This window comes from Nanorana parkeri, unplaced genomic scaffold (genome assembly GCF_000935625.1).
Source record: "Nanorana parkeri isolate BGI_ZX_2015 unplaced genomic scaffold, ASM93562v1 scaffold735, whole genome shotgun sequence".
Classification (NCBI taxonomy): domain Eukaryota; kingdom Metazoa; phylum Chordata; class Amphibia; order Anura; family Dicroglossidae; genus Nanorana; species Nanorana parkeri.
Window position 1 is genome coordinate 393,578 of NW_017307003.1, and position 14,989 is coordinate 408,566.

The 14,989-nt window shown below is 40.6% G+C and overlaps 1 protein-coding gene across 1 annotated transcript in view; it reads left to right on the top strand.

The window, feature by feature from the left end:
• Nucleotides 1-6,673: 6,673 nt before the first annotated feature.
• Nucleotides 6,674-14,989, top strand: part of PCMTD1 (protein-L-isoaspartate (D-aspartate) O-methyltransferase domain containing 1) — a 17,910-nt gene continuing 9,594 nt past the window's right edge. Inside the window, exon 1 of the mRNA XM_018564205.1 lies at nt 6,674-7,064. Coding sequence (XP_018419707.1) covers nt 6,758-7,064 — 307 coding nt within the window. The 5' untranslated portion in view covers nt 6,674-6,757. The remainder of the gene's footprint in view (nt 7,065-14,989) is intronic.

Consider the following 14,989-nt stretch of genomic DNA (forward strand, 5'->3'; position numbering starts at 1 on the left):
CTGCATATGCAGAAACTCATCCAGATCTAGTCCAGATTTGGTGTGAACAAGCCCTTACAGAGAGTGCTATAGTTAATCAGGTTTGTTGCTGTTGATTACAACACTACATGTAATCCGTATGCTCTTCTGTACTTTACTGGATTTTCAGGATACTGCTCCCAAGTGTTTCCGTCTTTGTACATTAAACAAGAATAAACATCTTCCCATGTGTTTTTCCTGAAAAAAAAGTAACAGAAAGACAAATCAAAGAAACAATTGGTTATAGAAAAGGTGACATGTTGGAAAGTAACAGTATTGGACTGTATACCATAGGCAGCAATCCACATTTCTTGTTCCCCAGCATTATATCGGAGATCCTCTGTAGCTGGGGCTTTCCAATGCCAGGAACTGGGGACTTCCATTACTAATAGCTGTCTATAATTTTCCATGGCAGTCCCAGCTTTGTAAATGTCTTCTTGCAATGTTCTGCCTCTGGAAATAACCTTGTTTTTCACAGTCCACAGTGCAGTAGAATCATAGGCCTGAACTATCAAATGTAACAGTCCATTAGTCATAGCCATCAATAGGTTTTTGGCTTTCATTTTCAAGTCTCGAGTGAAAAATTGAAAATCATAATATGATTTCTATAGGCAACACAACTGTCTGTGAGAAAATGTAGTAAATGAAATACTTTTATGGTGATATTAATTTGCACTTTGTTGGGTGTGCATCTTTGAGAAGTCCAAGCTCATGGATACTACTGTGTATGGTTTGCATAAGTGCAAAATTGATTTACCTATATACCCTGTATACTGTACCTATATACTGTATTAACAGTCACTATATCTAATGGCTTTGAACATTCATCTGATAGGCAGTTCCCCAAAAACTGGTACTTCAGGTTTTGGTTAATCTATCGGAAAGTTGAATTACCCAAATGGTTGTTCAATGTGACTGCAACAATGAGGGCTCTGTGTTTAAGCTCCCAGATCCACCTACCTTACAAGAATGGCTACCGCTCAGATCAGTTTATATACTGAAACAAAAAAGGGCCAGTGCACATGAGCAGGGAAATATACAAACTAATACAACATTTCACTTAGAGTACTTCCACTTTTGCAGTCAAAATTGCCATTTAATACATAGCACCAGAATGCATAGCACAGTAATGCCTGCATTCTGGACCAGAACGCGGGTATTGCTGTGCCCACGTTCTGGTCCGGGTGATTGCACTATGCGGGGAACGTGTCTGCGGTGCCACTGACTTGACTGGTCACGCCCCCTACCGCACCAGAACGCAGGTAGGCTCCCACTATGCGATCCAGCGCTTTCAGGTTACTAACCGCGCCGAAACACACTGGAGATGGTCTAAACCGGCCCTAAGGACAGACCGAGTGTCTCTTGATTGACATTCAATGTCTTGTGGGCTTTAAAGTGAAACTAAACTCAGGAGTTAAATCTTAAAAATGCATTCAATTACCTTAACTATTAACAAAAATGTATGTTATTTGTGTATCACTCGGCTGTAGATTCTCAAATCATCTCTGATTTGGTGCTGACACTGCCCTTCCTTCTGGAGGGTGGCTACTTTGTTCCCCATGGTCCCTGTGTGTGTGAAAAAAAATTTTCATGGTTTTTGCAAAAATTTAAGAACGAGCCCCTACTTTTTGTGTTAAAATATAGGTTTTGGCCTATACTCGTTGTATAAGACGAGTATAGCCCAAAATAATGTTTAAATGCACCCACTAACATCCATGGCGGTATTCCCGAGTGTGGCTCGGGGGTAATTTTCAGTACCATAAGTAGTAACCCCGAGCCACACTCGGGATTACAGTCTCTTACCTTGTCCACGATCCCAGCTGTGTCCTTTGTCTTCCGCTGAGTCAATCACAGCCGGCTTTGTATTAATGAATACAGGCTTTGTATTCATTAATACAAAGCCGGCCTTGATTGGCTCAGCGCGGTATACTGTATGTAGCCGAAGCTACATACAGTATACCGTATCCTTCCGTATGTACCCGGCGTATAAGACGACCCACGATTTTCGGGGGATGTTTTAAGGTCTCAAAACCCGTCTTATACGCCGGCAAATATGGTATATAAAATATAAGCATTTCTTTAATATTTGTATTCAAGCCTGGAAAGCATTGTAATCACTCGATCACAACTGCAAAGGTCAGGCGTCTGCACATTCTCTCCCAGGCAGAGCTCCGTACTGAGGTCCGAAGTTTCAGTTAGGAGAGATGGGGGAAGGACGGCTGGACTTCAAACTGCATTAAATCACCTCATACAGCGTCCAGCTGCCCTCGCTCTAGATAGAGCTGCCCATATTCCAGCATCTACCTAGAGTGAGGACGGCTGGACGCTGTATGAGGTGATTTAATGCAGTTTGAAGTCCAGCCATCCTTCCCTATCTCTCCTAACTGAAACTCTACCTCCGTACGGAGCTCTGCCTGGGAGAGAAAGTGAAGAAGCCTGACCTTTGCAGCTGTGATCGAGAGATTACAATTGCAATGCTTTCCAGGCTTGAATGCAAACATTTTTTATATATTAATAATTATGCATTTCTTAAATCCCTGCAAAATGTGAACTTATCCTTTAAGGTACTTGAATGCATTTCTAAGATTTAACTCCTGAGTTTTGTCTCGCTTTATCCTTTTGTTAGGGCAGACAGTCCCGCTTATTTGGTTTACAAGTGATAATAAAATCTGCCAGCACAGTACAGACAGGGTTAATTACTTGAACCAAAGCTCCCTAACCCCCAGATAGTGAGAACTAAGCAGGATTTTTCAGTCCTCGAGTAAGCACAAAAAATCATGTAACAAATATAAAGTAGGTGTTATCTAAATGTAACTACAAAAGTGGAAATATGCTTTAAACAGTTTTCAGCTAGTCAGCACAAAAAAAACAAACTAATATAACGGTGTCAAAATACCAGTTCTCACATTTTAAAGTACATGTGAAGGCACAATGCTTCCTCGTCCTATCTTTCGTGGCACTTATATGTCCAATTGTTCATTATTTCATTTTATACTACTGGAAAAGCATGGTGGGAATGTGCCCCTCCTGAAAGAGCCTGAATCCAAGACTTTTAAAGGTACCCTCCACTCACAGCTTACCTGCTCAGTACTCCACTTTTTCATCCAGGCATTTCTGTAATGCACCAGTACACCCCACTCCAGTTATCTGTAATCTGGTGATCTGAAAACCCCTGCTGGGGATGCAGAAGAGTTATTCCTAAACACGCCTGCTGTGGGCTACTTAATGTCTCATGCATAATGCCTGATAGGATACATTTTTTTTATGAATACGCAATTTTCTCCAATTGAAACCTGCTTTTGTTAGATGTGATTACTGGTAGGAAAAGCAGAGCGAGAGGAAGATGCACAGTGCAGACTTCAGAAAACACACACCCAGTAAGCTGCATGAGGGCTGGTTGTGGGGATTTCAGAGAACGTAAGTTAAAAGAGAACTATATTGTAAGTGTTTTTTCCCCATAGTTCTCTTTAGGTTCACTGGAGGACATGCACTAACCTCCTCCTGTGACCCAAAACTCAGTATATGCCGGGCAATAGCCCGGCATATACTGAGAGCACCGCAGCCAGGACGGATCCCAACAATACTGTCGAGATCCACCCAGCTGTGTGAGTGACAGTTGGCTCTGCCTATGTAGAGGCAGAGCCAGCTGTGCCCGCCCCCTCCTCTGTTCATTCCTCCACTTAGAGCTGGATGATTGGAGACGGGTGAGGGGAATCCCTGCAGGGAGCGGTGACTGCAGGGAGATGATCAGGAAGTGAGCGGATCGGCTGCATGTTTCTGCTCACTTCCCGATCAATAGAGCTGACCTGTGACAGCTTCTTTGTCACAGGTCGGCTCTAACCATGAGGGTGAGTGGAAATTACTTGCCTCATAGTTCTCCTTTAAGGCAAATTGACGAGGACTTCTGTCTATCACAGTTACAGTGGTTGTTGGTCAGCATTTATAGCTCATTGATTGTTTTTATCAGTTGATTGGAATTGCTCTCTAAAGGGAGCGAAGGCCAGACATGGCAGACACTAGGATTCACATAGGTGGTGAGTTAAAATACCTAACCCCTGCTGTCTGGATTATTTACTGTGGACCATCAGCTAGAAATGAAGTAGTAAAGGTGTTAGCTATCATAATATCAGAGGCATTTTTTTATTGGCACATTTCTCCAATCCCTTTTAAACGACACTAACAAGTAATGGATCTAAAGAAACCTTTTAGCAGTTTGAGTGATCGAGTTCTACAGCAGAGCAACTCAGCAATCCTAGGTTAACACTTGTGATGAGCCGAACACCCCCGTGTTCGGTTCGTATTCGAACGGCCGAAAAGTTCGAATACGAAGTTGAACTCAATGCAAGTGAATGGGGGTCGAACGTTCTAAAATTAATGTCTCCTTTAAGAGGGCTTATACAGGCAGTCTCCGGGTTACGGACAATCCGTACTTACGAACCGGGTCCACAGTTCTCCTAAATGTACCTGCAGCTGCTGGTACGTTTAGGAGAACTGTGGCTGCAGCGGCCTGGGTCCCTTCAAATCCCCGCTGCTCTCCGTGCCTGTGTTGGCGGGGACACAGACTGCTGCATGCCTTCGCTGCCCCCCGTACCTCTGCTGCTGTCCCAGCCTCCGGTCCCCTGGTCTGTCGGCTTCTTCTCCGGTCCGGCCGCGGCTTCTCTGCACCGCCCCCCGCCTCCTCTTCATTGCAGGCTGGGAACCATACCCAGCCTGCTATTGGATATTGTAAAATGCAATAGCCAATAGCAAGCTGGCTATTGCACCCGCCCACTGCCTGCTGTCAATCAGCATGGGGGGACCTGATAGAGAACTTTCTCCTTCAGGCCACTCCTCTGCTGAGCCCTGATTGGGCAAAGTCTTGCACCTGACAAGGAATGTCCGCAGTCGAACAAACCGCGGACATCCCATAAAGTTCGGCAAGCGCTCGAACTGCCGATGTTCGATTCGAACTCATGTTCGAATCGAACACTCGTCTCATCCCTAGTTAACACCCAGATCCCACAGATTGTTTCATTACAACTATATATTTACATGGCTGTTAATCCAAAGTACTGCTACACGTGGTACGTCATGGCTTAAACTCTCTTATAACATTTTAAACATGCAATATGACTTTTTGGCAAGTACGCATTGACAGTCCACACTGCACAAAGGCTCTTAGCGATTCATCCAGGGCCAAACCTTGCTAAATAGATAGTACCCAAGCGCTGTTTTCAGTAATGGATCTCTTTACCACCTTACTAGGCAGGGGGCAATTAACAGCCCACCAGGTGCAGGCAAGTGGCACATAAAACCTCCCTAGACCATCATTATGGTACACCATGTACTTGTCAGCTGGGAGATGATGATTTAAAATGGATTCCAGTGTTTGAAACTTCTACCTAAATCTATCCATTCGAAGGGGATTGGCATATGGACCTTCATGCTGCAGGGATACCAAATCCATATGACAACTCTACTAGGCTACTATTGTTTAGATGAAAGGAGCAGATTTTAAAAATAATGTAACAAAAGTAAAATGTTAAAAGATGCTGTAAAAATTCCAGCGGACTGCCAGATTGAAGCCTAGCAAAGTGTGAGAATCTTCACCAAACAGATTTTTTTAAATTGTTTCACCCATCTCTAAAAATGATGTACATAATTTTTCTAATTGCATTAAAACAGTTATTCCAGTCCGTGGTATGTCTATGAGTTTATTTAATTACAACTGAAACTAATGTTTGTTTTTTCGTTTCTTTTTTGTTTGTTTTGGATAGTAGCGTAAGAGAGGGTTATAACCCCAGTAAGCGTTTTTTTTTGTCATCTGCGTCACATTGGAGACATTTCCCATTCACTTCCTGTCTGATAGCCACAATAGGAAGTGAAATTGAAATCCCTTCAAATAGAGAAAAATCCTTGGTGGACAGAAGGGTCACCAGGACTAGTTTTACCATTGGAAGATTTCCTATCTATTCCTGCTCTGATGACAACTCATAACGTGGGATTTTCTTTCACATTCAGTGATAACACTCACCAGGACAAATAGAGAGTGTGAATGTCCCTAACGGGGGTACAGACAACAATACAAACCTGACAGGTGTTCTAATCCTCCACTTTATCCAAAACATAAAAAAGTCTTGGCTTTATTTGTAATTTAAGTCTCAAAATATATTCTCTATTTAATCTTTAAAGTTGAAAACTGTTATTTTTGTTCTCAAATGTATGAATTTCTTCCTACACTGAAGGAATTAAATACACAGTATGTAACGTACTGTATGTGTGAAAGAAAAGTTGTTTGACATTTGTGAATGAAGATTTATTCAAATGGAAATACTTTCTTTATAGTAACATTGTTACCCCTTCCAGCCCTGTTCTAAACACCAGGGCCTCCTAAATGTGACCACTGAATAAAATGGTTCCCTTCTTGAGCCATTATATTTTATGAAGCCACGTGGTACCCATGAATTATACATTTGTGGATGCTTCAGTAGGAGATTTTGCTGTGTGGAGGGGATCAGGAAAGCACAAATGGTTTCCTTGAAATGCCTTATACCACCTACCATGTTGATGTTTGCTTTTGTGCTGTTTTGTATGTGAGAAACTCAAATCCTTTGCATTTTTTTTTATTTCCACAGGGTGCATTTACTGCAGGCGTAGTGCTAACCTGCTAAAGGTCAGCTGAGTGAAATTGGTGATCCCATTGATACTTTATTTTGCTTTTGTCGAATGTAACAAATTCGTGTAAAACTCTCGACCTAACATGGGAGGAGCAGTGAGCGCTGGGGAAGACAATGATGACTTAATTGATAATCTAAAAGAGGCACAGTATATACGTACTGAAAAAGTAGAACAAGCCTTCAGAGCAATTGACCGAGGGGAATATTACCTGGAAGGTTACAGGGACAATGCATATAAAGACTTGGCATGGAAGCATGGGAACATACACCTCTCTGCACCTTGCATTTATTCAGAAGTCATGGAGGCACTAAAGCTTCAACCAGGATTATCTTTTCTAAATCTCGGAAGTGGAACTGGATATTTAAGTACAATGGTGGGCTTAATTTTAGGTAAACAAGTTTCATTTTTCTTATTCAGTAAAAGAATTTGGTGCTTTAAATGCTGTTCTAACAAAAATGAAATTGTTGTAAGATTGTTTTTTTCAGATTGGATTATAGCAATATATTTAACAAGTGTACCTCTGAAATCTCAACCTAAGACTCTTTATATTTATATTATTTGTTTGATATAAACCGATATATTTACATGTTATTGTTCACATTCGTTAGGATGGCATAAAAGTGACATGTGTTATACATGTATATGTTATAGTGTGTCCTTACTATATTAACAATTCTAATTACTAAAATGATAATGTAAAAGAAATGTGAAAAAGTAAGTACACCTGCAAATTGTTGACTTTTTCAGCATATTTGAAACGGCAAACATTAGATCTTCAGTCAAACAGTGCATACATATAAAGGTGATATTCTTGAACAAATGACACATAAAATTGACATGGTGTATTCATTCTCATATTCTAAATTAATAAAAAATGCAGATGTGTCACATGTAAAAAAGTACACTCCTACATTTACCACCAATTCAAATCCATGAAAGTTACAATCAGGTGCCACTGTGTAGAACCTCCTTAGGGAGTTTGCACTTGGAACCTGCCTTATTTAACCCCTTCGTGACTGACGACGTACAGTGTACGTCGCCAGCATCGGGGCTGTTTAAACAGACTCCCGGCGACTTTTGCCGCCGGGAGTCTGTTTAAACTTGTAGAGCCGACTGTCGAGCTATCTATGGTCTGGTCTTCTTTCTGCTATTGAATTGTATAGTATTATCATGAAAAGTATCTAAGGCCCATGCTTTTGGCAAGGGATTTAAAAAGATTGCCAAATTATTTGAAATCAATCATTCAATCAATCAACCAATTTGTCCAGGACTGGAGTTGATCATTAGGTAGAGGAAGTCTCCATATTTCTGCAAATGTAATTGTGGGATCTACAAGTAACACTTAGAAGATGTAAACTAAGAACACACAGCCCAGAGCTCACCCCTATCAAGGCGTCCCCGCAATCCACACTCAGTGCATGGATGACTCTCTTCTGGAGTGATGGGCTCAAAAACTGTAGAACCAGCACACGATGGTCTTCCAAAGAAATTCAAACTTTATTCCACATGCATCTATACAAAGAACAACCGCTGATGCATTTCTGTTTTACTTGGCTTTAGTCTTGGCCCGCGTCATCAGTTGTTCTTTGTATAGATGCATGTGGAATAAAGTTTGAATTTCTTTGGAAGATCATCGTGTGCTGGTTCTACAGTTTTTGAACACTTCGAACAGTTGGTGTTGCCTCTACAATCGGAAAGAGATTACACCAATTTAACCTGCATGGAAAGTGTGCCAGGAAAAAACATTTGCTTTCCAAAAAGAACATACCAGCAAGACTACAGTTTGCCATTGAACATATAGGTACAGATCTGGCCTTCTGGAACCTTGTGCTAAAGACAAATGAATCAAAAACAGTTGTTTGGCCATAGCTACAGTAGACATGTTTGGCTCTAGGAGAAGACCCTCATATCAACTGTGAAGCATGGTGGTGGAAATGTTATTGTCTGGGGTTGCTTTGCAGTTTCAGAGCCTGTTCAGCTAGCAGTCATCAAATCGGCTACAAATTCTGCATCATATCAAAGTGTAATTTATTAGAAGGTGAGGCCATCTGTCCAAAAGATGAAGTTAAGCTGGAAATAGATCTTTGAATATGAGAATAATTTGAACCACAGAAACAAATCCACAAGGGGATGGCTTAAAACGAAATGAAGGTATATGGACCTGATTTGATTGCCACTGAAATGTTGTGGGGGTATTTGAAAGTGGCAGTTCATGCATAGAAACCCAGAAGCATCGGGTATCTAAAGGAATTTTACATGGGGGAGTGAGTGATCAAAATGTTTACAATGTTAATAACAAACACCGGTAGCTATTTGTGCGAAATGCTTCCTTCCAATAAGTAATTTATGCTAAAGAGGGCAATACCAGCTTCTGAGGCCAAGGGTGTATGTACTTTTGCCACAGTACACCATTCCATCACGTGATATTTTTGTTAAATAAATTTATTGAAAAGGCTATTTTTTTCTTGTGTTTTTATTCAAGTATGTAACCTTTATATGCAGGCACAGGCACTGTTTGAATGACAATCTAAAGTTTACATGTTTAAATATGTTGAAAAAGTCGACAATTTGCATTGGGTGTACTTACTTTTTCACATGCCTGTACACGTAAAATGATGCCAAATTACAGCATATATGTTGTGGTTCAAAACAAAAATAATATCACTTGATTACATTGTGAAAATTGTATATTGCTTTAGATTCTTGGTAAATCAATTCTGTAGGTTGTCTGTAGAAGCAGTGGTTCACATGTAAATGTCAATACCAACCAAGCACTGGGAATGCCCTTTTAGGCAAACTTTGCCTTCAATTAGCCTTCAGGGCCAATGTAGTATGGTGGTTAAACTAGACAGTGATGAACAATTACAATGTGTTGAATTTTAATATACTATATGCTAGTAGCTGGGGAGTTTATAGGTGGGCTTTAAAGAAATACATCTGGAAAAACAAATACTGATTCATTGGTAGATGCTGGTAGGTTTTCTTCTGTTCATGTATTATTCCATCTCTCAATGACCTCAAACTTTCTAAACAAGGTTTAGGGGGGCCAGACTGTGGTCAGTGGTAGTGGAAACACCTAGGTGTCAGTAAACAGTTGGAGTAAACCATCCCCCTGGCTTGATCGTGAGTGGGAGTAAAAAATAACCCAGGGTTGGTGGTCAGTGGGAGCAGAAATGACGTGGCATCTGTGCTCAGTTGGAAGAAGAATAATGTCAAATTGTTGTCCCTGTGTTAGTGAAAGGAATAATGCCCCATCATTGGTGTCAGTGGGAGGAACCGTGCCCCATTATTGGTGTGACTAGGAGGAACTATGCCCCTCTGTTGGTGTCAGTGGGAAAAATAGTGCTCCATCCTTGTGTCAGGACAGAATAGTGCCCCATGCCCTATTGTGGGAGCAATAACGATCCATCAGTTGGTATCCGGGGAAGGAATAGTGCTCTATCATTAGTGTTAGTGGGAGAATCAGTGCGCTGTGATTGTCAGTGGGAGAAATACTGCTCCATTGTTTGTGTCAATGGGAAGAATAGTGCCCCATTGTTAGTGTCAGCGAGAGCAATAGTGCTCCATTGTTGTCAGTAGATGGCATAGTGCCACATCAGAGGTGTCAGTGAGAAGAATAGTACTCCAATGCTGGTGTTAGTGGGTGGAATAGCACAATCATTTCAAAGCCAAGCAAGAGAACCTGTCTGTTTCAGTTGCATTTTCCATAATGTTAAATAAATGGATAATTCAGTGTTGTGAATAAGACTAATTTGTATTTGCTTCAACAGGAACGATCTTGCTGCTGGAGTCTCCAAGGGATTACACTTCTATTGTAGGCACACCCAGCCCTGACTGTCAGCCTTGTATTCACATGTCCCTTTTCTAGCAAGATATTGCTGATCAGACCATGCAGTGGCTTGTCAAAATCTTCTCAGCCGGACCCATGCTTGCGTTCTGCACTCTAATGTATCCATATGGAGAGTTAGTCTGGAGTACTGCACAGGCTCAGCCAGGAAGATTTTGACACACTGGTGTTTGGTCTCAATTGTGGTATCTTGCTGGGTCTGTAATAAATGAATATAACACTGGCAGGGGCTCTGGGCACAACTATATCAGGAGTATAAAAGGTGCAGTTACACATCCAGAGCTGGAGACCTAGACTGAACTTTTAGATTTGAGTGGTGCTATCACTTATGTATCTAAAATCTATCTAACCAATACAATAAAAAGCTACAATTGTTGGTTTGTCCTTCCAAAATCTAGTCTGGATACTAATTCAGTTTGAGAGTTAACCTTGAATATTGGCTATTTTATGCTTTTCATATGTACTAATAAAATGGGAACTTTTAGCCTTCTACCAGCTACATTCAAGGCTGGAGTTAAATTAAATAGATCTCTGGTTACTGGAGGTTAATTAAACATGCACAATGCTCCTCAGTTATGTTTATTAGTGAATGAGGATTGGCATCAGCATGTTATCTTGTGGTAAATGCTGAGAAATGTGTTTCTTTAAAAAAGCGGTACCATATAATACGAAACATGGGGTTAAGACATAGGCTGCATTCACACTACTTGGTTTTCATGTGTAGTAGACATGATATGCTTTCATGCATTACCATTTATTCTATGTAACATATTTTTCACTGGGAACTGCACCAAAGATGCAACAAGCATGATTTTTCCCACACGCTATACCCACTTAAAATGCATAGATGTGAATACCTTATCAAAGTATCCACAGAATGCCAGTGGTTGTGTGTTATGGTTCAGGCTGGACTCCACTGGTGGCTGCTGATCCTTTCGTGCAAAAATGTTACTTACATTTAACTAACAGTGATGCCACTGTTGAAGTTCTGGCAGTGACACTGAAAGTCAGGGCTGGAGTACAGTGATCACAGTGTGCTGCTCTTTGTGCAGCTCATTCATTCAAAAAAGAGCTTGTATTGTTTTCAAAAAATACAAGGCATTTTGTGATTGGACAAGAGGAGATTGTGGCGTTCACACATCCTGTGTGCAATCATAGAATGCGTTGTTTTCTTTAAAAAGCATACAAGACATTTTCTGGCTGTATGACATGGATATTGAAGGAAGTTTATGTGTCATGGCATGGCCATCTTATAACATTTAGCAATGGGGATTTTATTTTGTAACAACTGCTAATAACATTTATTGAATAGATCCTGGACAGTATAAAGCCAACAAGCACCCTGTTGCCCTATCATAGGGTATAATACATTTACCTTTTAAGTGACATGTTAAGACTACTGCTGTGCCACTGGATTTTTATGAAGCAACCAAACATTTTAGTAATGCATTACAATGTGAGTTTTAACATAATTTCTAATGTCAATAAATAGATCCTACATAAAGTGTGGGCCTGTAGAAGTGTCTGCACATACCTGAGGTAGCCTCTAAAATACACCCATTATGGTGAATGCAAGGCCATTCTGACATGCAGAGCTCCAACAATTCTAAGTAGCATTAAAACTTGCTGCTAAGCCCTGCCTCTCCTTCTTGCCCATAAAACGATGGTGGGCTGGCTTGCTGTGCATAAGGCTGGAAAGGATGAGCAAGCTTTATTGAAGCTTTGCCTGTCCAAACGAGTTGGAATTTGGCCGTGACAAGTGTTTGTGAGGCTGTGGAAGGCATCACATGGACTGTGGTCTGCGTATTAGGGGTGTATTAGTTCAGGTGGTGCTTCAGATATCCTGCATGCAATGCATTTTTCAGATGTCAGGATAAGTAGTTCTGTATGCACAAGTGACATATAGTCCCTGCTATGGCATTCAGATCATGTCCTGCACTAAGTCCACTTGTATGTGCATCATAGTTTGTGTATTTGCCTAACAGTAACATTTACAAAGTGTGAATGTCTCTTCTACCCTGCGCACATGTACATGGTTCATTGGGGCAGGGCTGAAGATCGGGAAGAGGTTGAGCAATCACAGCGCTGGCCCCAATGTTAAAGGGGACAATCTGTAATGGGTAAAATGAAGCTCACTGCAGTAAGTGTCTCATTGGCATTGAAACTTCTCCTCTGACAAGTACTGTAAATTGTACAAAATCTACTATAGTTCTGCTTTAACCTTCTAGATCTTGCAAAAATTATTTTTTCATCTCTTTTTATCACGGAGTATAAAAGAGCCAAGTGGTGCAGGATCAGCTGGGAAGTTGCTAATCTCAGATATTATCAGTGCACAATGAGTGTCAGATGAAGGAAGAAGAGGAGGGGTGTTACAAAGCCTTTTTAGTTCAATGGTTATAATAGCATGTATCAGAATATGTATGAAAGATCATCAGCTTTGAACATCCCACAGATCACAGAAACCTCCATGCATCCTTTTATAATACAATGCAGTCTACAGCACAGCATTAGGAAATCGTGATTTTTACATATTTTCTGTAATAAAGTGATTTCTTTGATCAAAACAAAAAACAAGGAATGTAGTTGCTGTAGAGGTTGGTGATCCTCCATTTAGAGATAGATAGATAGATAGATAGATAGATAGATAGATTGTGCTTCCTTGGTAAACTTGCATGTATACATATTCATTACACAGTCTGTCATCTAAGCTTAAAAAGTCAATGTAAATCTATTTGTCCTTTTTAATTGTTATGTGTACACTATATATAAGGTGTTTTGGAGCAGCACAGTGATTGTATTTCGACTCGTATATAAGAACAACCTCTATCAACACTGTGTCATAGTAAGCAAATACCTGAAGCAGGCAGTTGGTCAGCTCATTGCTCACTCCTGTCGGGCAGGGTCTGACCCTAGAAGGGATAAACATGCCCAAGCTGCCATGTCTTTCCTTCAAAGAATGGCAGTTCCTTGACTGCCTCTGCCTACAATACTTTCTTACTGACCTAGCAGAAGTGAAAACAGAGTGACATGAGAACTCCTGATCTGCATACATGTTCTGGGTTAGTGACTTAAAAGTACTGAAGCCAATGGGTCAGGATATCAGAATATAAGACAGGGATCTATCAGAGTTTAGCAATGGCAGCCTCCATATTCCTCTCATGACTGGTTTGCTTAAACCACTTGCCTACAACTACATTGTAAAAAAAAAAAAAATGGCTAGGTGGTACACTGACTTTTTTTTTGGAACGCGTTTCAAAACGTTATTTTACAAATCACTGTCAGGCGGCTCCGTTCCCAGACACTGTGTTCAAAGCCAATCCATGCGGCCAATCGCAGCGTTCACAAATGTACACAGTGCTGTATGTACTAAGCCCTCCCCCTTTCTCTTACAGTGGTGGAAGGGGAGAGAAGAGGAACTAATGAATTAATTAATCATTTGTTCATTAATTTAAGATCAGTGTCGACAGCAGCAGCAGCAGGTGTTGTGGGTTTGTTTTTAACCCTTTCACCACCCCTCTCCTGTATATCTAATCTCCAGCCTGCAGTGTTCTGTATATAAACCCCTTCACCTCCCTTATCCTACACATCTGCACATTAACCCCATCCTCCCACTGCATGTGACCTGTACATTTAACATGACAGTAAACTCAGGAAATCTTAAAAATGCATTCAAGTACCTTAACTATTGACAACAATGTATCTTATTTGTGTATCACTCAGCTGAAGATTTTCAAATCATCTCTGATTCATACTGAAACTTCCTTCTGGAGGGGGGCTACTTTGGTTCCCCATTGTCCCTGTGTGTGTTGTAAAGTAGCCACTGCTCTAAGCTTGCTCCCGTGATAGACTACATTCTCACGTTTAGTTTATTAATTGGTGTTGAAGTTGTAGCCTATCACGGGAGCAAGCTTGGAAGGTAGGACAGTGTCAGCACCAATTCAGAGGTGATTTGAGGATCTGCAGCCAAATAATACACAAATAAGTTACAATTTTGTTAATAGATAAGGTATTTAAATGCATTTTTAAGATTTCACAGTATAGTGTCACTTTAACCCCTTTCCCTCCTCCCTCTGTGTATGACCTGTACATTTAATTTAGTGCACCATTACCAAGCTGCATGTTTTTAACCCCCTCAATACCAGCATGTTTCTTCATTTCCAGAAAATGAGATCACCTTGGGTGATTTGGGGGTTTTCGTGCTGTCCGGCATTTTAATTTGCTATATTTTATAACTGAAATAAGGGATTTTCTTAAAACAAATTTTAAAAAGTATGGTGGGGGCCCCCACCAAAGTAGCCAAAGTTTTCAAAGAGCAATAAATCCATCAACTAATCATTATAGATTATCAAAAATTCCCAAGGGGTATTTAAACCTGAATAGTAGTAAACATTAAAAGAAGAAGAAACCCTCACACTCCTTGGGAATTAGTACAAAAAAACAATTATTAAAAAAAATATATATATATTT